Source organism: Rhodamnia argentea, chromosome 1, assembly GCF_020921035.1.
Source record: "Rhodamnia argentea isolate NSW1041297 chromosome 1, ASM2092103v1, whole genome shotgun sequence".
Lineage (NCBI taxonomy): Eukaryota > Viridiplantae > Streptophyta > Magnoliopsida > Myrtales > Myrtaceae > Rhodamnia > Rhodamnia argentea.
This window is the reverse complement of record NC_063150.1, coordinates 1,081,554-1,104,192: the sequence shown is the minus strand read 5'-3', so window position 1 is coordinate 1,104,192 and position 22,639 is coordinate 1,081,554. Positions and strand designations below refer to the sequence as shown.

Below are 22,639 nucleotides of genomic sequence, written 5' to 3'. Positions count from 1 at the left end.
TTTTTCTGTTTTTCTTTTTATCCTTTTCTTTTCTCTTGTCTTTTCTCCTTCTTCCTCCTTCCTCGGTCGCTCCTTCCTCGGCCGGGCAAGCCCAAGGCTTGGCTGCTCCCGGCGAGTCCCGAGCTCGGCCTCGCTCGAAGCCAGCGAGCTTGGGCAGCTCCGGATCTGGCGAGGCAAGCCTCGCTCGAGGACGTCGAGGAGGTTCCACGTGGTTGTTCGCAGGTCCAACGCTTCCTCCATGATCTCATCCTTCAAGTCTCACGACCTCAACTCTATCACGCCGCGTGCCTCTAATCTCACCGGCGTCGAGATCTACTTGGTCGCTAGAACCAGAGCCGAGCCTCGCCATTCTCGACTCACCGGATCTGTCCTTCTACGAGTTGTTAACCAAGCTCTGTGCCAACGATCTGCGCATTTTCTCCTTCGCAGACCTCAAACCGGCCACTAGAGGGTTTAGCAGAGCTCTCATGATCGGCGAGGAAGGGTTTGGTTGCGTGTACAAAGATGTCGTCGCAGAGTTAGCTGGCCTCGGCGAACTCGGGGCTTGCTTGGATCTGGCCAGATCGCCGAGACCAGCCGAGCCTCGAGCTTGCTGGCTCGCATCAGGCCAATTGTCATGCTTTCAGCCGTCACTGAGGTCTATTGTTGGAGGTCAGCGGAGAGAGCGGCCGCGGGCGGAGGAAAGGGGAAGGAGGAGGAAGAAGAAGAAGGAGAAAAGAAAAGAAGAAAAGGAAAAAATAAAAATAAAAAGATAAAAAACAAAATTTCTGAATTTTTAAAAATTATATAAAAATGAAAAAAAGTAAAAAAATAATTATAAATAAAGAAAATGTTAAAGAAAGGAGCAATGGAAAGATGAGAAAAATAATTTTCTCTTCTCAAAAAGAAGAAAATATTTTCCCCACTTTTGAAGGAGTTTCTCCTAAAGGGGAAAAATATTTTCCGGAACTAGCTTATTTTCCGCCTCCGAACGTTAGAAAACTCTAAACTAAAAATTATTTTTCGCGAAACAAATGGAGCCTAAGTTTTGGATATAATTTTTTTATATATGTGACAAAATTTTTAAGGAAAATAATTCCATAAATGCCGTACTTTTCATACAATGCTCGGTTCGGTGCTAATTATTTTTTTGTACGACCATGTGAGTGCCAAACAATTGATCACTTAAATACCTCTCTTCTCCAATTTTTTTATTCTTTCATCTTCGAAAAATCGTAGACAATTAAATTGCAAAATACGAGAGGAAGGAGATGGGAGAGAACCTCAGCTCTGGACTCGCGTCAACCTACATCTCGAGGAGTAGACAATGGGTGCTTTCGGTTGAGAGAGACGATGAACAGTGGAGATGAAGACAAGATAGGAATTTAAAATGTTAACAAGGGCAAAGTTGGAAGAAGGAAAAAATCAATTAAGCCCCGGGAGAGCTTTCGGAGAATGCTCCTTTTGCCAAAACTAGCTTTAAGTCTAAGTGCTCCGAATTCTTTTGCCAAACACTACAACTTTCACTCAAGGGACTTTGGACCCATCTCTAGGTTAAAAAAAAAAAAAATCCTTTATTTAGGGTCAAAGTGGCCCAAGTTTAGGGGGCATTTGGTAGAATTTGGAGAAATGTAAAGTCATTTCTCAAATATATTTGACTCAAGGTGTATTTGCTCAAAGCAAATACTATTTTTTTTACTGTTTGGTTATGTGATTTTTGGTGTATTTCTTCATATTAGCTTCGAATTTAAAAGGAAAAAAAAGAGAAGAGCAAAAATAGAGGACAAGACAATTTGCCATAGGGGTGAGTGGTCTAGGGTCGGGTCCAGGTTTTGGAACCAATCTTCACAGAGATATGCCAGCAAGTTCGCCTGAGTGGGGCATGAGTTGCTCCTGCATTGGGTCCAATTCCTCAATTTGGAGAGGTTAGGGTCAAGATTTGAAGGGCGCAGTTAATTTTGACCCAAGTCGTTAATTTGGGCGAAGGACGCTGCCTAGTATTAATTTTGTCGACTTCACTTTGTTGGAAAGCCACGCCAGACGTTTTTATTAAAATTTTATCGCATCAGTTTTTTCGGCTACAATAATCGTTGATGGCATTATGATCGATTTTATATATACATATATATGTGTATATATAATCAGAGCGATACTCAAATAATGACAAGAAAAATTGTAGCATTTAAGTGAGCATCGTATGAAATTCATGACATATATAGCATCTTTTTTTTTTACCAATTCTTGTATATGATGTAATATCCAATATCATCGGTTTAGTTTTGAAAATATTGTGCGGTTTCATAACCATATTTTCATGCGGATATAGTACACACGTAATTGCTAAGGACCTGTTTGGTAACGTTTATGTTCCAAAAAAAGAATATATTTTTTTAATTCTGTTCCCTAACCGAGTTTTAGAGAATCAGAACATGTTTGGTAATCGCATAAAATTTAAGTTCCTGAAAACGAAATACATTTGGTAACTACACAAAAGTTTTGTTACGGCAAATAATTTATCTTCACAATTTGTCATTTAAATCAAATAATTACATAATCACATTTGATGATTTTCCTCAGACCCCCACAATTGCGATCCTATTGCACCATGATATCATTTTAGCCAAAATAAGAATGCTTAAGATTTGTTCCTTATAACGACAATACGCTAAAATTGTTATTTTTCCATGCTTCTCTTGAGGCTATGCATATGCCAAGGATGAAAGAGGTGATCTTATTATCTTTTATTGCTTAGAATGAATAAAATCCATCTCTGCTACATAGGTGACTTAGTTTTATCCTTGAATACCATGCGGATGGTCAACGATACAGCATGGTACTTCGATAACAAATCAGGCAAGGTTTAGGAAAAATTAGAAGGAAAAATACCAAAAACAATATTGGCCAGTTGAATGGATCCATTTCCTACTTTTTAATATATTTTTTTTAACTTTTCGGGATTTTTCGGAGCAATTTGTCCATTAGGGAAAAAATCGTCATTTGGTAGAAATCGAAAGGCAAAGTCATCAAAAATAGGATTGACCACTTAAAATGATCCATCTTCTAATTTTTGAGATTTTTGAATTTTTTTTATTTTTTCCAAATTTTCTAGAATTTTTTTTGAATTTTTAATATATTTTGATTTTTGATTTTTTATTAATTATAAATTTTTATTTAAAAAATTTATACGGACCGAGTCAGGTTGACCTAGGCCACGTCTCGCGGGCGCCTTACAAAAGTGAGAGAAGACTATAGTTGCCTTTTTAATTCTCAAAAGTGTTCTTTTTTTTTTATTAAGAACCAATTTTTTTTTTTTGTTCTTATTTTTGGTCCAAAAGTGTTCTCGGGAGCAAAATCGGAATCAGAATCATTTATATTACCAAACATGTTTCTGATTCTTTTTTGTTCATGAAAATAGAATTAGAGGAACAGAAACGCTACTAAACAGGCCCTAAGTGACTCCATTTTCTGAGTTACTCAAGAGGAAGAGGATGTATCCCTTGTGGAGTCACTTAAAATGGTCCTTACGAATTCATCCATAGCCTTGACACTAGACCCCTTGTCATCGCCACAGCCTTTTGTCATAGCTTCCCTCATTTGCCGCATCGCTGCATTGGCCCTCTTCCTCATCTCCCCTCCTTTTCCCTCCTCTTCCATCACCAATTCGATCACCCGCCTCACTACCTCTGCGTCGATCCGGCTCTCCAACCCTCGCGTAAGCTCCACGCACACACCCATCTCCTCGACCAACATCTTGGCATTGTATGGCTGCTCGGCCCCCATGGGCCACCCCACGATTGGCACCCCCTGGCTCAGGCTCTCCATGATTGAGCTCCACCCGCAATGGCTCAGGAATGCCCCTTGGAGCCGTGTGAGAGGATCTCCAGTTGTGGCGCCCAATTCCGCACCAGCAAACCTTGCTTGCTCCCGGCCATTCGGTCCTCGAACCCTGGCGGCAACCACTCAGGTCGGAACTCGCCTTTAATGTTGAAACCGAGCGGGGGCCTAATGACCCAAATGAAAGGCTTGCCACTTGATTCCAGTCCAATGGCTAATTGCATCATCTGGCAAGGACCTATGGTGTTTTGTGAACCAAAGGAAATGTACAAAACAGAGTTTGGACCATGTGAATCGAGGAATTCTAGGCATTTCTCTAGGGACACTCCGAGAGCTTTTCCCGTATGGTTTTGGAGGGATTTCAAACTTGAGTTGGGAGAGATCGGTGAGGATTTTTGAAGCATGTGAGAAGGGACTAGTGGGCCTATGGCCCAAACAGGGAGCTTCAAGTACTTCCTGAAGAGATCAAACCCAAGAGGCTCAATTTCCTCAACTGAATTGCACATCCAACCATCTGAGGCCGAAGAGAGCTTGAGCTGAACCTGAAAGAACTTGGACCACTGGTCGGTAGCGTCTGCCTCTCGGATGAATCCGTGGACAAGAGAGCGGTGGAACATGCACCATTCAGGAAATCCGGGCACCGAGAACTCCTCAACATCGGTGGAGTGGTGCGGGAGGTGAAGCCAGAGCGAGTTGTAGGCCAGAGTGCCGTATGCCCCGCCAGTGGTGAAGGTGATGCTCTTCGTCCCAAGCCTCCTGGCGGTGTCCACTGACCACCCGAAGATCACATCCGAGATCACGCAAAGAGGTGGCCGGCCCTCTTCGGTGGTTATGTCAGAGATGAGGCGCTCCGCAGGAGCAGCGAGAGACACAGATGAATGGCAAAGTGCTGTGATCTGATTGGGCGGCAAGTTCTCGGAGTTCTCTGTGCCGGGGGGCAACCCGTGGTCTGAGTTGCAGAACGGGAGCTCATAGAGGCAGATTCCGGAGTCGAGGTCGGTGGAAGACATGGTGGAGCGGAGGTACTGGATGTTCAGACGAGTGGTCGCGAGAGTGACGACAAAGGGGCTTTGGCGGCGGAGACGACGGGCGAGGGCGAGGAAGGGGATGAGATGGCCATGCGCCATGAAAGGTAGCATCACTATGTGGCCATGAGATTGAGACTGAGAATCCATCGAGTCTCGTGGGTTCCAAGAAAACCTCCACTCAGCATGTGGTTATATGCTCGAAAGGTGTTTACTTGCTGGGCTTTGTTTTGTTCTTTTTTGTGCAATCTTTTTATAGACAGCACAGTACAACGTGGTTGTCTTTATTTCTTTCCCGTTGCTCGGGACAAATTTGAACCCGCAGCTCGACATATTCGTTCTACCTAACAGTTTCTAATACGGGTTTGACGGGTGCATTCATATGGAGCTATGAAAGAGCTGACATTTGAAGATAAATTATTGGAAGCGCTAAAAGCTAGGCAAGATAAGATTGTATTCGGAAAGCCATGAAGGTCTTTTCACTTTATCAATCAAATGACACTTTTCTTGGTTAAATTATTTTAAGTGGATTTTCGATATATTTTATCATGCTAGGAGAAACTTATCAAAAAGTTCTACACATGTTCCACTTTTACCAATTCAGTTGTAACATTTTCATTTCAAATCTTGCTATATTTCTTTTTTTTTTTTTTGTTAGAGCAGCGGAGGAAGAATGTCGAAACGGCTACGGGAGGTTATCGGTGAAATGGGCTGGTGTGGTGGGCGACGTTACGACCACCGTGAAGAAACGCGGTCAATGTGGCTGCCGTTATTATGAATCGGACTCTGTCACGACCTAAAAAATAAACAAGTTAATTTTCGGGCTAATGGATTATCGGGTTAATTAATTAACTAACCTAACTCGGACTCTCCCAAGTCCATACCAAATCGCAACTTAAGGTTCAAATAATTAACATGCAATGTGTTTTGAATTTGGAGTCGCCACTAATCATTTTCGGTAGGTTGATTAGAAACCTAAATAAAATAGCGGGAGAAAACTATCTTATTTCCGCGAACCAGAGATTTTGAATTCGGGGGATTTGGTTACGCTAGATTACTCTAACGCCTTTTCGGTACCATTTTCATGAAAAATATTTGATTTGGCAATTTTGATGGATTTTACTTGAAATTCAAAGATGCAATTTTTTTGGTTTTTTCTTCTTTTTATGAGAATGCAAAACATTGAACTTTGTGCGATACACACCACGGATGATTTAGAAAGAAAGAAAACGCAGCCAATCACGAATATTTACAAAAATAAATTAACATGTACTAATGCTAAACTTTGGAACACGTGGCATGTCTAAAATAGACAAACAAATATTCAAACCAAACGATTACATTTTTGTAGATCGAGATGGAAAAGATTACCTTCTATTACACAAAATCTTACTCACGTACACGTTATAGTTCCCTTCAAGATCTCGGAGCTGGAAGAACGCGGCTGTCGTCGAAAATGGCAAGTAATAGCGTTGTTGGGTGGCGAGAGGCGAAATATGTGTCGGGACTCGTCGAAGATGATGCTCGACTAAAACTCTTTTCCTCACTCTCGAATTTTCTCTTCTGATTTTTCTCAAGAAACTTTCTTTTTCTTCTCTAAAAATTCATCTCAAGAACTCTATCAATTCTCTTCCACTCTCTCCAACTCTCTCAATTCTCATCCTCTTTTATAGGCAAAGTTCTCCATCCTTCATTCTTCATCTTCACTTCTTCACCTTCCATTTTCATCTTCTCTTCTTCATCTTCATTTCTTCACCTTCCATTTTCATCTTCCCTTCTTCATATTCATCTTCTCTTCTTCATCTTCCCTTCACCATCTTCCTTTCATTATCTTCTCTTCTTTATCTTCTCTTCACCATCTTCCTTTCATTATCTTCTCTTCACCATCTTCCTTTCTCCATCTTCTTTTGGTATTTGCAATGCAGTCCCTGAAGTTTCAAGTATTTGCAATACAATCCCTGAAGTTTTAAGTATTTGCAATACAATCCCTGAAGTTTCAAATCTTCTCGGTGTATTTTTCCATCCCGTGCCTAGTCTAGACGCATGCTAAATTAAGTGTTCTGCTTGCCCAATTATATGCCAATGCAATGTACGCTAAAAATAAATATGTGAGATGATTTTTTATAATTTTTATGCAAAAAATAGATTAGTCAAAATTTAGGCGTCAACAGACTCGATGGGCGCTTTCTTAGATAATAATAAAGCTATGATAACAAGTCGAGAATTGTGATGAAAAATCAAGAAAAATGTACAGTATTGTCAAACAAAGAGTACTTTCTTTTTTGTCAGAATCAAATAAAGAGTACACGAACCTATTATCGGCTTTACAATATGAATATATGAAGGAGCAAATATGAATTATTATCTGTTAAGGTAAATATGCGAAATCCTCTAAATTTATCTCCAACAAAATTAAAGCCCATTGTTCATTGAGGGGAGAGAGCATCTTTAACGGATCATCTAATATCATGAGTTTATCATAGGTCTTCTCATCTCATTTGAATTGATAACAGATGCTATCTCTCTGAGAATTGGACGTGTAGCTAATCCTCCAATCTCTTTTCAACCTGAACTTGTAGTTATCATCCAATTTAGTTTTAATTTCTATTAATAATTATTCATTCAATTGATTTGATTGGGCAATATTCATTTGACCAGGAAATTTGGTAACGTTATAATCGTCTAAAATATCCTAAATCTTTTATATGGCGGCTAACTCAGTCTTAAACCTTTCAATTGTTCTAATTTAGTCCTAAATTTTTTGACAACTTGCTAATTTAGTCATAAACCTGTCAATTGTACTAATATAGTCCTAAACTTTTTGACAATTTACCAATTTAGTCATAAAATTTTTGACAACTTGCTAATTTAGTCAATCCGGTCAAATTTGGCTAGAAATTGCAGATGTGAAAGCTAGCGTTGACGTGAACAAATTTCTCATTTTTAAATTTATTTCCTTTTTTTTTTCTTTCCCTTTGGCCTGTAGCAAATGCTCGGCCATGGGCAGCCATAGGCGAGGGCTGCCTACGTTGAATCCGGCAAGGGTTCGACCCTTGCAGCCTAGGAGAGGGTGGCCCTCGCTGTGAGGGTCACCTTTGACGAATTTGGCAAGGGCTGCCCTCACTTGTGATCGAGGACTGACCATAGGCCAAAGGAAAAGGAAAAAAAATGATTTTTTTTTAAACAAATGTAGAATTCATTCACGTTAGCGTTGATCATGCTACGTAGAATGGCTGACGGCTAGGCTCCATCCACTTTAAAAATTTCCGTCCAAAATTAGTTGCAATGACTAAATTGGTAAGTTGTCAAAATGTTTAGAACTAAATTGGCAAATCATCGAAAGATTTAAGACTAAATTGATACAATTGAAATGTTTAAAATAGAATTAACCGCCATACAATATGTTTAGGACCTTTTGGACAATTTGTTAATTTGGTAACCGGTGGCATAATGTTCAAACTTCAAAGTTTGATTGGACATGATGCAAGTGTATATGACATGTGGTGTCTTATAATTGGCTTTTGCTTTCGCCCGCGAACACAGAGAGAGAGAGAGAGAGAGAGAGATTGGACTACTGTAATATAATTTGATTACTCATAAGCTGGCATAGGGATAGTGAGCAAGAACTCTTGTATTATTCATACGAAGCACATCGAAATTAAACACATAATCGAAAAGCATACTGTAAGATATGCATTATTGTCAAATTATTGGGCCAGTACTTTCTCCCCAACCACGCGCACCCACATAATACAATGTGATCAGCAGGGGGCCGGATGAGGGAGCTTGCACTTCTCGGGGAGCTCCAGCGCCAGCTTCTGGTCGATCTTGAGCTCGGGCAAGAGTGGCGAGTTCTTGTACTGGCAGAGACACTTCAAGTCGGCGTGCTTGAGTGCATCGCAGCACACGGCCGTCGGGGGCGGCGGGTTCGGGAGGGTCACAGCTGGCCTGCAACCCTCCAAGCCAGAAATGGGCGCGTTGCACAGGGTTTGCGCATCGGTGCGACTAGCAATCACGACCATCAATCCCAACAGAAGCACCGCCTTCTTATCGGTTGCCTGCATTTTCTTTTGTCCAAGTGAAGGCGGACACACTCGAATGATACTAGAGAGTCTCTCTAAGTTGCGGGTTATGCTTAGTTGTTAGCCACAAGAGAGAGTGACGATGGTATATAGAGAATTAGTAGGGAATCATTTTCGATGACTTTTTGGCTCACCAAATGGGTTTTGCCAAAATGAATTGTTTTGCTTTGTCCATACGTTGTTCGTCTATTTTGTGATGGCATAAAGACTTGATATGAGGAGAGCGGCAATGTTTGTTTTTCCTTGAATTCGTGATCATTGATCGAGCCGTCTCGTGATAGAAGAGATTCCTATGTAATCCTCTTCCTTAGCTATCATCAGAGATTAAGACGTGGTAATCATCGCGATTAGACTTAGAAGAACCTATGTTTAGTTTTAGGATATAAGTGTATCCATTAAATTAAGTACTTAATTCTCTAGATTCTAGCTGCGAAAATTGCAAGGACTCCCTCATGTTTTGCTCAAAATAATTGTAAAGACCTCCCTCTAGCTGGTTTCAAAAGAGTTATTTTTTTACTTGTCATTGATTGAAGGGCTACTTATCACTCTTTAGATTGGGGAATTAAAGATATCGCCCCATCATTCTCATTTGCAGCCAGTTACGTTCGCACGCAAATGATGCCTATATTGGTAACTCATTCATCAAATGTCATACTATTGGCACCTAAATTTGGGCTATTCCACGTAATCATAAATTGCACAAGAAATTAAGGAAGGTCGTGACCTTTCCTCGGGCGAACCACCCTAAGAGTTTGGCTAATGGATTACTAAGCCTAAACTTAGTTTGAGCTCACCAATTTGCAACTTAGATTCAAATTATTAACATGCAAATCAATTTCATTTTGGAGTCGCCACTAATTGATTTTTGGTAGGTCAATTAAAAATCCAAGTAAAGCCTGAAAGAATTGTTGGAGGCTAATAATACGACCAAGAGGGGGGTGAACATGTTGTTTGAGAAATATAAAAAACATTTCGGAAACAAGAGCTAAAATCAAACAGGATGTAAAATCAAGTCAAACAGATGTTTGAAATATCGTGGGCTCCTTGTATGCTAAAATGCATAAAGATCATGAGAAACAAGAGCACATAACAATATATAGTGGTTCGACTTTATCCTCCAAGCCTACATCCACTTTCAAGACTAAAAATCACAAGTCGGGATGGATTGCACTAATAATCTGCCCAACAAGTGACAATTGGCAGCACCGATCCTATGACATGATAGATCACACAATCATAACTCAAGTGCTGCTCTTACACTTGATCACTATAGTGAAGATCTTTCAAGGGAACACAGAAACATCAATAAGAAAAGCAGCTCGAAGCAAATATTTGAATTCTACATTGTGCTCTATAAAATTTTGGCCTAGAAGATATTCCATTATATAGCTATCTTTAGTCTTCCTATTAGAGATGCTTTAGAAGATCAACTATCCATTAAAGATCCATTGGAGCTCTTGTAACTACTATTCTAACGCTGACTACTCCGACAATCATGACAAATGCCTGCTCCTATTCCCCAACAAACTTCTTGATCTTTCATTGCACATTTCCACCTGCCAACGACTATAATATTTCCTCCCACAAACATCCTCACATGCTTGTTGTTCAAACGTCACCAATGACTCAATGTCTTTTACGTCATCATAAACATCGTCGACAAGTAAAAACAGAGTAAAAAAGAAGACTCAAAGCACATGACTCGTTTTGTTCGTTTCCACAAAACCTTTCTTACTTCTCTTGGACTCAATGCATAGCCATGCATCCTCATATGACTATTCCCATTGAGATCCTCATGTAGCCATTGGTTCTACTATTACCAGCAGCTGGACGTCGCCAGAAATCATTAGAATAGCTCTTTGATGATCTTTAATGTCTACGTGACAAAGGCGGTTTCCCAAACAATGTTATTGCACTTTTGTTAGACTTGTTCATCTTTGTAATAAGTGCTCATGGTCAACTCTGTTGATCTTTCTACGAATTCCAAGCCTTTGTGATGGCTATTCTCTTCTTTATAAAAGATCTAATCAGTTGATCAAGTGACCAGCAACTTGTAGGAATAAACATCTACATGATCCCTTACCATAATCAGGATGTCTAGATCTTTACTTGTATGTTGATGTCGTTCATCGAAAAATCGTGTGATCGACTTGCTATCAATCATCTAATGATCCTCTTAAGTATCTTAGCATCCAAAGATGCCACCTTGATGATAGATTGGCTATGGCACCTCCAAGTCATCATGAACACCTCGTCATCTTTGATTTATTCTCCTCTCTATCAAGATCTTAATCCTTATATCTAGTCTTCATTGAAGTCACATAGGTCATTAATATCATCACAGTCTTCCACCTCATTTGTATAAAACAACTGTTCTTTGCCAACAATCTTGCTGCTGAAATAACAATCTATTACACTCGATCTTTCTTATGGTCCTTCCAATTATATTAGCAATTTTGCCTCTATTAAGCTGTTAATCTTCACAAGTACGGTCCTTCCAAGCTTTAATGAACATCACAGTTCTAGGCTTGTTCACCATCACATGGTCCATCCGACCATTCGCCCGATCTTTGTACCTTCAAGCCATCACGAACATCCCCATTTTTCTCGATTTTTTCACCCTCAATCAAGGTCCTTCTAGATGTTCATTTTATCTAAAGATCTGTCCAACTCGTAGACAGCTTCAATACCCAATATCTTGTTTACCTCGGATATCGATAGAGCGTATAAGCGATCCCTAAATATCAGTAAAGCACTCCAAATAGTAGCAGAGCACTCCTCATCTCATTTGATGCTGCTTATCACCTCATATGCATATAAGCTTGTGCATATGTCATCTGATAATACTCAACCAATATATACATTAATAGTTTTTGATTGTCTTTGTCATCATCAAAACAACATAAGGGATTTCCCAACAATCACCACATTGATGATGTTCCAAACAAGAATTACTTTACTTTTACGAACTAGAGATTGAATGGATTACTAGATTACACTAGATTTCTCTAATACATTGTCAGTACCTTTTCTCTTTTATTTTGAAATTTTTTACAAGTAGCTTGAATTTATTTTGATCTAGCAACTAACATGTGAAGTGCTCATGCGGGCAAGCTATCAATAGAGTAACAACCAAATAATTAAAAGCATGTGACTTTTGGAAGCAGAAATTGAACAAAACAAACCAAAATATATTTTGGGTTGTGTTATTATCCTAACATGAAGATTAACGATGTATGTAGGAATGAAATTTTATTATTTTTTCAGGATTTTCTCTTTTTAATGAAAACATAAACTATGGGCAATGCAATGCAATGCAAATTTAATATACATGCAATGATATGAAAACATTATCAAATTCTAACATGACATGACAAGACATGAATAAATCTAGTTATCTAATGCATGCAAAATAAAATTGTTCTAGCATTTCATGCAATTCCAATTAAATGAACCTAAACATACAATTTCTAAATGACATGGGAAAATCAGACATTGAATGCATGATGACATGACAATGACGTGCACAATAACATGGCGATGACATAGCAATCATGGTAACGTGGCAAGAGTGATGACGTGGCAACAATGACAACATGTCGACAATTACATGGCAAGATGCAATTAATCTATATGATATGCTCATAATAAATGAAATGAATTATCTAATGTCCAATTTATGTTAGGAAGCAATCCGTATTAAATATATTTTATTTGGAAACTTCATCTTGACTTATAAATAAGCATGCAATCCTATCCAAGGATTCTATTTTAATCTAGATATGCATTGCTATCTAAAGTCTTTCCTAATCTAACATGTAATTTTATCTAATATTTATCCCTAATTTACCATGCATTGTCATCTTGAAAGTTTCATAATTTGACGCGCAATCCTTTTCTGATATTTTTGGGATAGGCTATATATCCAAATTAGAGATAAGAACATATCCACCCACCTCATAATATCCATTCAAATTTGGAGTAAAAGATTATGATAATTTAAAATTAATCCAATGTCTCGCAGATTAAATTAACAATTATTATAACCTTAAAAAATCAAACTAATTAAAAAAATGATGCCAAGTCTTGCAGATGAAAGTAATAGTTATAACGATTATTTTATCAATCAATATCTCAAAAGAAATCTAAATTAGATGACTATTCGATCAAAATAGGCAATTAATCTAAAAATCGAGTCGGATAATAATACCCACCTAATTGGACGATTCCTTCCCTAATTCAAACCAACGCTGGATGGCTCGTGGATGGCAATTGGACGGTGGCCGGCGGCACAGGGATACACAACAGTGGTGCTCAAGAAGGGACGAGCAATGGAGCAAGGTCACTGGTGGGAGGTTGTGCCGGTGTGGCGCTCGGCAAGGCTAGATGCCGCACCGGTGCAAGGCTAGGCATGGGTCTCGGCACGGGTTCGTGTTAGGCCGGTGCAGGGCTCGGTGCGGATTAGGTCACAGCAGGGACTAGGCACAGGATTTGGTCTTGTTGGGTCACGGCTGGACATCACGCTGGTACAGGGCTCGACGGCGGTTTGGTCACGGCCGGGGAGGGGCTCGCCGAGAAACAACAAACACCATTTCTAAATTTTCTTGTTATGAACTGCCAGCCCACAGATTGTGAGGCATAGATGTCTTTATACAGTGAAAACTCTAGATTTAACCTTAATTCGGCGGGCTTAATCTTTGGCCTCTTAATACAATAGGCTTAATTCCTAGGCCTTTTACGAATTCCAGTTCTTATGAGCTAAAATTTGTGCAATTACAACATATCAAGCCATTCCCCTCTCTAGCAAATTTCGGCCACTAAATCCTCATAGCCTGGCCGAATTTCGACATGGTGCAGGCCTACTCCGCATTACTGATTCAAGTCTATTCACCATCGCCGGTCCGGTTAAAATGCAATGAATGAACTACCTATATGAATTATCCTAAAAACTATATGCAAATTGATACGTTGACATCTAATATTTTTTATTTAGGGACCAGGGCCAATCCCTAGTTTTTAATGTAATTAATTCCTAAATGAGTTACCCAAAATTTAGGTATCAATAGCTGCCCTTTTTTAGAACATAAGCTCATGGAGGTTGCATTAAAAAACAATGATGACTAAATTTTGACCATGCAAATGTGATGAATGTTATTTCTATTGAAATTGTGAGTCTCATTTTCAAGTGCACTAGAAGTGCTATAACTTTTGTATGGTGTTCACTTGAGTGCCATAACTTTCAAAACGTTCACTTAAGTGCCATAACTTTCAAAAATCGTTCACTTGAGTGCCATGTTGACGTGGCGATCGAAAAAGCTGACGTGGTAGCTGGAAAGCTGACGTGGCACGCCGGAAAAGTTACTATAGCATGTGGGAAAGCTGACGTGGACGCCGGAAAGTTACTGTAGCACGCCCGGAAGCCGACGTGGCACGTCGGAAAAGTTACTGTAGCACTCAAGTGAACGATTTTGCTCTGACGTAGCACTCAAGTAAATGATTTTTGAAAGTTATGGCACTTACGTGAACATTTTGAAAGTTATGACACTCAAGTGAACGCCGTACACAAATTATGACACTTCTAGTGTACTTTTCTCTTTCTTTTGGGAATGCGAGTCCCATTTTCAAATGCAATATGAAATGATGCATGCAAATGGTAAAGAACATACCTGAAGCTACCTACCTTATGCATACGGGTAAAGTCAACTTGAGGTACAGATCGCCTGTTCAGTATCCGAATTTCACTTCGAACGCATGACAGTGCATAAAAACTTTTAAGAGGGATTGGACAGTTTAGTATCTTTCGCATGCACGACGGTATATCTTGAAAATCCTGTTTCGTATCCGAATTTTACTTCGGACACACGACGAGGTAATGATCATGAGGAAAGTTGCTCGTTTAGTATCCGAATTTTATTTCGAGCGCACGATGAGGCAACAAAAGGCCATTTGTTTGGTATCTGATTGTTACCTCGGACGCATGATATGTTCATAAGAAATTGCCCGTTTGGTTTCCGACTTTTAAAGGATGCATGACATGGCGATAATAACCTCTTGCGAGAATACTTGGACGGTCATGAGTACTCAAAGAGTAAGAATACTTGGACTATACAAGTACTCAAAAGGGGTAGAATACCTGGAATAAGTCAGTGTAAAGATGCACTTACCGAGCAGTAGCTGAGGTCTTCGAGGGCATGTCTCCTGTCAGATATAATCATCGGAAGCATGTCATATGCATTCATAGACAATCATAAACGCACCTGATTTCACATGTCGAACATTTATCACAATTCAAATGAGGTTCATGCATAACGATTTTGCCAAACCTGCATTATTGAATTTTCACTAGGGAAAATTATAACAAGTCAATCCATACTCACAATGTGGATATCTTGAACATGTCAAAGGAGGGACATGTTTGGCAAGGCCACTGTGCCCTCACTGACGCTCGTCTGCGGCTAGTTGTCGGCCATGGCTGAGCATCAGCCACAGGCCAAAGGGGAAAGAGAAGAACAAAAAAAATGAAAAGAAAAAAAAAGATGAAGAACAATGGAATATATATATATAGTCCACGTCAGCGTTGGCTGTGCCACTTAAGATAGACTACAATCGATTAACATCCACATCAATAATTTCCAGTCAAAACTGGCCGGAATGACTAAATTGATAAGTCATCAAAAGGTTTAGAACTAAATTGGTAAATCATCAAAATGTTTTGGATTAAATTGGTACGATTGAAATGTTTAGCACTAAATTGGCAAGTTGTTAAAATATTTATGACTAAATTATTTAAATTAAAATATTTATAACTGAATTAGCCGTCCTACAATAGGATCAAGACTTTTTGGACAATATTCCCCTTTGGTAACCAGTAGCATAATGTTCCAACTTGAAGGATTGATTGGACATGATGCCAAGTGTATATGACATGTGGTGTCTTATGATTTAGCTTTAGTTTTCGCCCGTTAACACAGAGAGAGAGACACACACACATTTGACTACTATAATATCATTTGATTATTAATAAGCTGGTACAGACATAGGGAGCAAGAACTCTTGTATTAAACATACGAGGCACACAGAAATTAAACACTTCATAAAATAAAATAAAATAAAAGCATACAGCTTGATATGCATTAGGTGTCAAATTATTGGGCTAATACTTTCTTTCCAACCGCGCGTCGCACCGCATAAAACAAAGTGATCAGCAGGGGGCCGGATGAGGGAGCTTGCACTTCTTGGGGAGCTCCAGCGCGAGCTTCGGGCTGACATGGAGCTGGAGGGCGAGCGGTGAGTCCTTGTACTGGCAGAGACACTTCAAGTCGGCGTGCCTGAGGGCATCGCAGCACACGGCCACAGGGGGTGGCGGGTTCGGTAGCGTCACGGCCGGCCTGCAAGCTATCAGGCCCGAAACGGGTGCGTTGCATACGATCTGCTGCGCATGGGTGCAACAAGCAATCACGGCCATCAATCCCAACAGAAGCACCACCTTCTTATTGGTTGCCGCCATTTTCGCTTGTCTAAGTGATGATGGACACACTCGAATGATACCAGAGAGTCTCTCTAATTTGAGGATTATACCTGGTTCTTAGCCACGACAGAGAGCAATGGTTCATGTGCTTTTTATATAGAGAATCAGCACGGATTATGCTTTTTGTTACGGCGTGAAGACTTGATATAAGGCGAACGGCTATGTTTGGTGCTTCTTGCAATCTTGATCATCGATCGAACCGTCTTTGTGATGGAGGAGGATATTCCTATGTAGTCCTCTTCCTTAGCTATCACGAGAGATTAAGAGATGGTAATCATCGCGATTTATATTAAGTATTTTACAATTTCTAGATTCTAGTAGCGGAAATTGCAAGGACATTCTCATGTTTTGCTCGAAATATTAATAAAGATGTCCATCTAGCAAGTTTCAAAAGCGTCATATTTTTCCCTACTATTGATAGGAGGGCTACTTCTCGGTCTCATTATTGGTGAATTGCAGTTTTCGCCATCACCCCATTTGTGTTCAGTTATGTTTGCAAACATATCACATGTATATTTGTAGCTCATTAATCGAACTACACAATGTTGACACCTGAATTTTAGCTGTTCTAGTCTGTTATACATCACACAAGAAAATTAGGGATTGTCTGCAACCCTTAAACAGAAATAATGCTATTGCATAATTTTGGTGTCGTATGCGACATTACACTCTAAGTCATTTTGGCATTACCAACATTTCATTTGTTTAGCATGTCCGCATTAGCTAAATTTTATCTAGGTTGGCCCGGTTGCGGATTGCATTTTGATCGGGCCCGATATGCTATATGAATTTGGACTTACAAGAGAGATGAGGCTCAAAACTTATTGAAACCGTCAAGATGAAGCCCATATGCATTTGATCCTGCTTTGCTTTCTGAGTCTCTTCCGTCGAGTCTTGTCGCGGATCCGACAGAAAGTCATCCAATCCTCAATCCTTGGAAAAAAAAAATACTCTGGGATCTTGGGACGTTCCAGACTTTGAAGTTTGATTTCTCGGTCGTGATTCCTCCCTTTGTTGACTGTTGTATTATAATGCATAAGAAATTTCTTCTTCACAAGTATTAGATTGATGTGTAGGCGATCGGAAATTAGACTAGGATAAATAAAAATTTGGATCTCCTAATACACAATATTCTGGTTTCCCATCAATGAGCTAATTAGGATCAATTAGGGGCAACGGTATCTTCAACACAGGTCGCAATTAAACCATCGTTTTTGTTTTCACGTGCTTAATTTCGAAACTTTTAGAGGTCTGTGGTGGATTTGGAGGACCCGGGCTGAAGGGTTTGGAGTCGGGCCGGAATACCCACAACCAAACGGAGCCAAGCCCATGGATGGCCCGAGGCCTGACCTGGGGCCATGGCACGGGCAAGGCAGGTTCTTGCCAATCAATGTGGAAGTCCTGCCATTCCTGTCACGGCACGAATCTTGGCAAGGGATAGAGAGGGATCTTAAAAGCTGGCAAGAAAAGATGGAAGGAGAGATCGAACATTTTCATATAATGTAGGGATTCTATTGAACATGTATCAAAATTTTAGGGATTTGATTGAATAAATTAAAAGTTCAGGAACTACATTAAACAAACTAAAAGTTCATGAACCACATTGCACATTGGGTCAAAATTCATGGATTATTTATATCATGTTTTCTTTTAATTTTTTCGTTCAAGCACAAGCTCAAGTCTGTAGATTTTCTAATAGCCTAGAATTGCATGCATGCATGCTTAGGTCGGGCATGGTAACACTTCTACTTCGTGAAATCAACTTCGACCGGAAGTTGATTTTTCTATTTCTCCTTAGAAGCGAAAGTTGATTTTTCTACTTCTACTCCGGAAGTTATTTCTGATCAGAGAAATTCGTTTGGTAACAGTTGAAAATTTTTGCTTCTGAAACATTATTAACACAAAATATTATATGAAAAATTATTATTGGCGGTCAAAAAATTTCTATTTTATTTTGAAAATTTTAAATTTCTTTAAAAATAAATTTTTATTATTTATTTTTTACTCCAACAGCTAGAGATGGCGACTCGGCGGCGGCGGCCGGCGTGGCGGTTTATGGTTGGTGGCGATTGTGGTCGGCGAAGATTGGCAATTGCCAACTATCGCAGCTGGCGAAGGTTGGCGGTGGGCGGTGGTTGGTGGTCGGCGGTGGTCGGCAATTGCGGGGGGCGATGCACCGTGGTTGATGGAGGTCGGCGGTGGTTGGCTACCGGGGACGGTCGGCGGGTGGTGGCTGGCGGAGGTCTGCGATGGGCAGAAGCGGGCGATGGTCGGTAGTTAGCGGTGGTTGTGAGCGGCGATCGGCGATGGTCTACGGCAGTGGAGGTTGGTGGATGTGGTTAAGATTGAAAAGAGGGTGAGAGCGTAATAAAAGGAGGGTGAGGCGAGAAGTACTTCTTGAGTTGGAGAAACTACTTTTTTTAACTTCTCAAATTGGGGAAAAAACAACTTCAAAAGTGAAATTCACTTCAGAAGTGGAAATTTCTTTAAGAAGTAAAATTTTTTATTAAACGAATTTACGCTTCAGAAGTTATATTACCAAACGGATTTACGCTTTAAAAGCACTTACGGAGTAGAAATTCACTTTCGGAAGTGTTATCATGCGCACCCTTAAAGTAGCGAATGCATGGACTTGTTTACTAGTTTTTGCATGCTGAAGCGAAGTTTGTCTAGATTCAAGTTCTACATGTCTCGTTGATGTTTGCTAATTGAAACTCGAGAGTTAGCCTAAAAACGAGTAGATGGCGGTGTCTCCACATAGACTTTAGGGTCACGGCTAGAGGCCCCTCGTAGAGAAAGTGGTACTAATCTCGGACACAAGGGTATTCTAGTGTAATCAAATCCTCTTACATAGAATTTCTAGTTTATGCATACCAATGGCGTAAATCTAGAGTGAAAAGTATCAAAAAAGTTCTAAACCTATTGCATTGGTACCAATACAGTCCTAAATATTTTAATCGAATCAATTTAATCCTAAACATTTTTGTATTAGTATCAATTGAGTCATTCTGATCAATTTTGGTTAGAAATTGCTGATAGAGACGCCGGCCACCCTATGTGGCACTTATGGCACCGATGTGAACATTTTTAGTATTATTTTAATATTATTTTAAGTTTTTTTTTCCTTTTTGGACTATTTTTTGCTATTGGCCGGCAAGGGTTGCAAAGCCCTCGCCCCCAATCTAGGCGTCGTGACCTCGCACGAGCCCTCGCCCGAGTGGTTGGCGAGGGCATTGTGGCCCCCGCATGTGGCCGGCGGCTCTTGCCGACCGATAACAAAACCCTCGCCGACCAATTAAAAAAGAAGAAGTAAGGCCTAGAAAAGGAAGAAAAAAGAAAAGAAAACCAAAAAAAAATTAAAAATTAAAATATTATTAAATTAATATTAAAATATCCATGTCAGCGCCGATTGTGTCATGTAAGATGGCTGGCATCCATATCGGTGATTTTTGGTCAAAATTGACCGGATTGACTCAATTAATACCAATGTAAAAATGTTTAGTATTAAATTGGCCCAATTAAAATGTTTAGGATTGAATTGGTATCAATGTAATATATTTATGACTTTTTTGGTACATTTCTCTAAATCTAGGTTTAAGACGTGTCTCCCACATCGCCTCTAGATCTTGATAGGTTTATAACCGAACCTCAGAATAAGTCACTAGCGACTTCTAGATAGACATACATTACGAAATCCACGTTGCGAGCCTAGCCGATTATGGTAGGATTTAAACGTGGCATGCACCCTCTTTATACGTAAGCGACAAGTGCTATTTGTTCAGCCATCGACCTCCTCGGTCCACTTCGGGAGGTGCGTAACAACTTTGCTAACTCCATTTAGAGACTGGTTTAAAAACCAAACAGAGGACATATGCCGGGCTCTCTATTGGAATATGATGTTTGATTATTGCATGCAACTTAAGATACGTTGCTAACGATCATGTTAAATGGTCTTGCAGTTGCTAACCTTTGTTTTGCAGGTGGTGTAAGGATGAATGTTTATACTCGCAATTTGAAGCGGTCTGTGCATGCTTTCTTGCTTTAGCACGACACATTTGTGCACACATCCTGCGGCTCAAAACCCCGGGTTGCTTCAAACGAAGCTGAGAATAGATGTGGGATGAACAAAGTCAATGCCATCTACAAGTCGCAATTAGGAAGCCGACTTGACTCTGCTCATTTCACAGGAGGTCATGACTCGTGAAGTGGAAGCCTTAAGCCGCCACCATCAGACGTCAAATCTTACAAGTTTATGCGTGCACCTATGTTGTTGTGCTTCCACTAACCTGTTTGTTTCTTGGTAGCTCAACTTTGCGTTTTTGTTTTCAATAAACCGAAAATTAAAAAAGTAAAAAGGACCTCTAATGACATTACTCTAATTCAAATGAGAGTTGGTGACTCGATCGGAGAAAAGTTGGAAGTCATTGTAATAAAAATTGATAATCGGAAAAAAAGAGTTGGTAAATTTTAAGGTTTACCAAAAAATGCACAATTTTTTTTTATTTATAAAAGATGAAAAAGTTAGGAAATAAAAAAATATCAACTACACATGGGTAAGTAACTCACTTGAGAATTGACAACCTAAGGAATCAACAACTGAGAGAAGTTAGTTAATTCAATAAGATTTATTAAAGGTTCATAAGTAACTCAAATGAGTGCTAGTAACTAACCTAATACTTGTCATAATTTAAACTGACAAAGGTTGATAAATCCCTATGACATAGATTGATAATTTCATGTTACCGAACTAAAAGTGTTGCTAAATCAATAACTTCACAAACTATCAAAACAAGTTGATAACTTCTTAAAAGTGATGGTAAGTTAATGACGCGTTACTAGAAAAAAAAAAAGGGTCACAAGGTTCATTTTTTTTAACTAATAATTTTTTTTAAATAGTTGTCAACACTTATTGAAATTTACCAGCACGTAGAAAAAAAGTTCTTTTGGGCATAAAAATAAAAATCGGACAAAAAAAAGGTGTAAAAAGTGGATTGACTTTAATTACACAATTTATCCTAATTTTTTTGCACAATATTCAGAAAGATTTGAAAAAAAAAATTCATGAAAGAAAAGGGAAATGTGTTGACTTATAGACGAACTTTCACGTGACTTTTTAAGGAATAACTAATCACATGTTTGTCCTCGCTTGTTTAGTGAAATTGCGAAACTATGATAAAGATATCTAGAGAAGAGGACAACAATATCCTTAAGATTTAAGAACCCGTCTTCTCGTTATGTATTTGGTAGATACTAGATAGACGATTGTATCGATGACCAACTAAATGTAAAAATAAATCAAGACGACAACAATTATAATCTACAGATTAAAAAGACTAAGCTACAAGTAAATACATTTAATATGCACAATCCACTAATGTGGATATAAAGTTTGCATAAAAAGACGAACAATTTTCGCTAGTATAAATGAACTCAAAAAAAAAAAAATCTACGTGACGACAACAATAAAAAAGTACAAAGAAATGATTATACGTTTGAACGAGAATTCTATGTTGTTATAGGAAAAATTGCCACTTTTTGAAACGTGGTCTAAGCGATAAATCGACAATGATCAATGGTCTTTACTAAATCCGATTCAAATATATATTCAGTTAGCATCTAAGATGAAACGATAATTCGATGCATTGCGTAAATAGTCCTTCTTCACGACAATTTTTAAATTTTCATTATGAAATAAAATGTTTTGTGAAAGAGAAATGGGAAGTTAAGAAAAATGTGTGGTTAGCATATTGAGAAATTGAGATGCCAAAAGGGAATAAACAGAGCTCTTTAACGCTTGGATTTTATTTATTAAAAAAAAAAAAAAAGAGCCTATATAGATCAGTGTTATTGAAGTAAAAAAGAAATGAGAACAGCCAAAGCAATAAATTATTCTGATCACTTGCTAATGTATTATCACAAACGATTAATGAATCAGAGCCACAATAATTACAGGTGTTATTTATTCATTTCAGTTCACAGATAATGCCCCACATATTATCTATTAAATGAGCATGGAGATAACCAGCAAGATTATCAACTTACCCCCGCAATACAAACCATCTGAAACAGACTTTAGACAGAATCACAGATTGTTTCCACACCTGCAAGATCTGCTCCATGCATTAATCCATTAACAGACTTCAATCATGGAGAGAGAGAGAGAGAGAGAGAGTAAATTTAAGAGAGTAATA

At 39.1% G+C, this 22,639-nt stretch overlaps 2 protein-coding genes and 1 pseudogene across 2 annotated transcripts; all 3 read right to left on the bottom strand.

Moving 5' to 3' along the window:
- Positions 1-3,425: 3,425 nt before the first annotated feature.
- LOC115745286 lies at positions 3,426-5,151 on the bottom strand (annotated as a pseudogene).
- A 3,353-nt stretch (positions 5,152-8,504) lies between these two features.
- LOC115745315 (putative lipid-transfer protein DIR1) lies at positions 8,505-8,919 on the bottom strand. Its single transcript, XM_030680801.2, has one exon. The coding sequence runs from the start codon at positions 8,900-8,902 to the stop codon at positions 8,600-8,602; it is 303 nt and encodes a 100-aa protein (XP_030536661.1). The 5' UTR covers positions 8,903-8,919; the 3' UTR covers positions 8,505-8,599.
- Positions 8,920-16,121: 7,202 nt separating this feature from the next.
- LOC115745239 (putative lipid-transfer protein DIR1) lies at positions 16,122-16,427 on the bottom strand. Its single transcript, XM_030680685.1, has one exon. It carries the CDS (start codon positions 16,425-16,427, stop codon positions 16,122-16,124), a length of 306 nt encoding a protein of 101 aa, XP_030536545.1.
- Between the last annotated feature and the right edge of the window lie 6,212 nt (positions 16,428-22,639).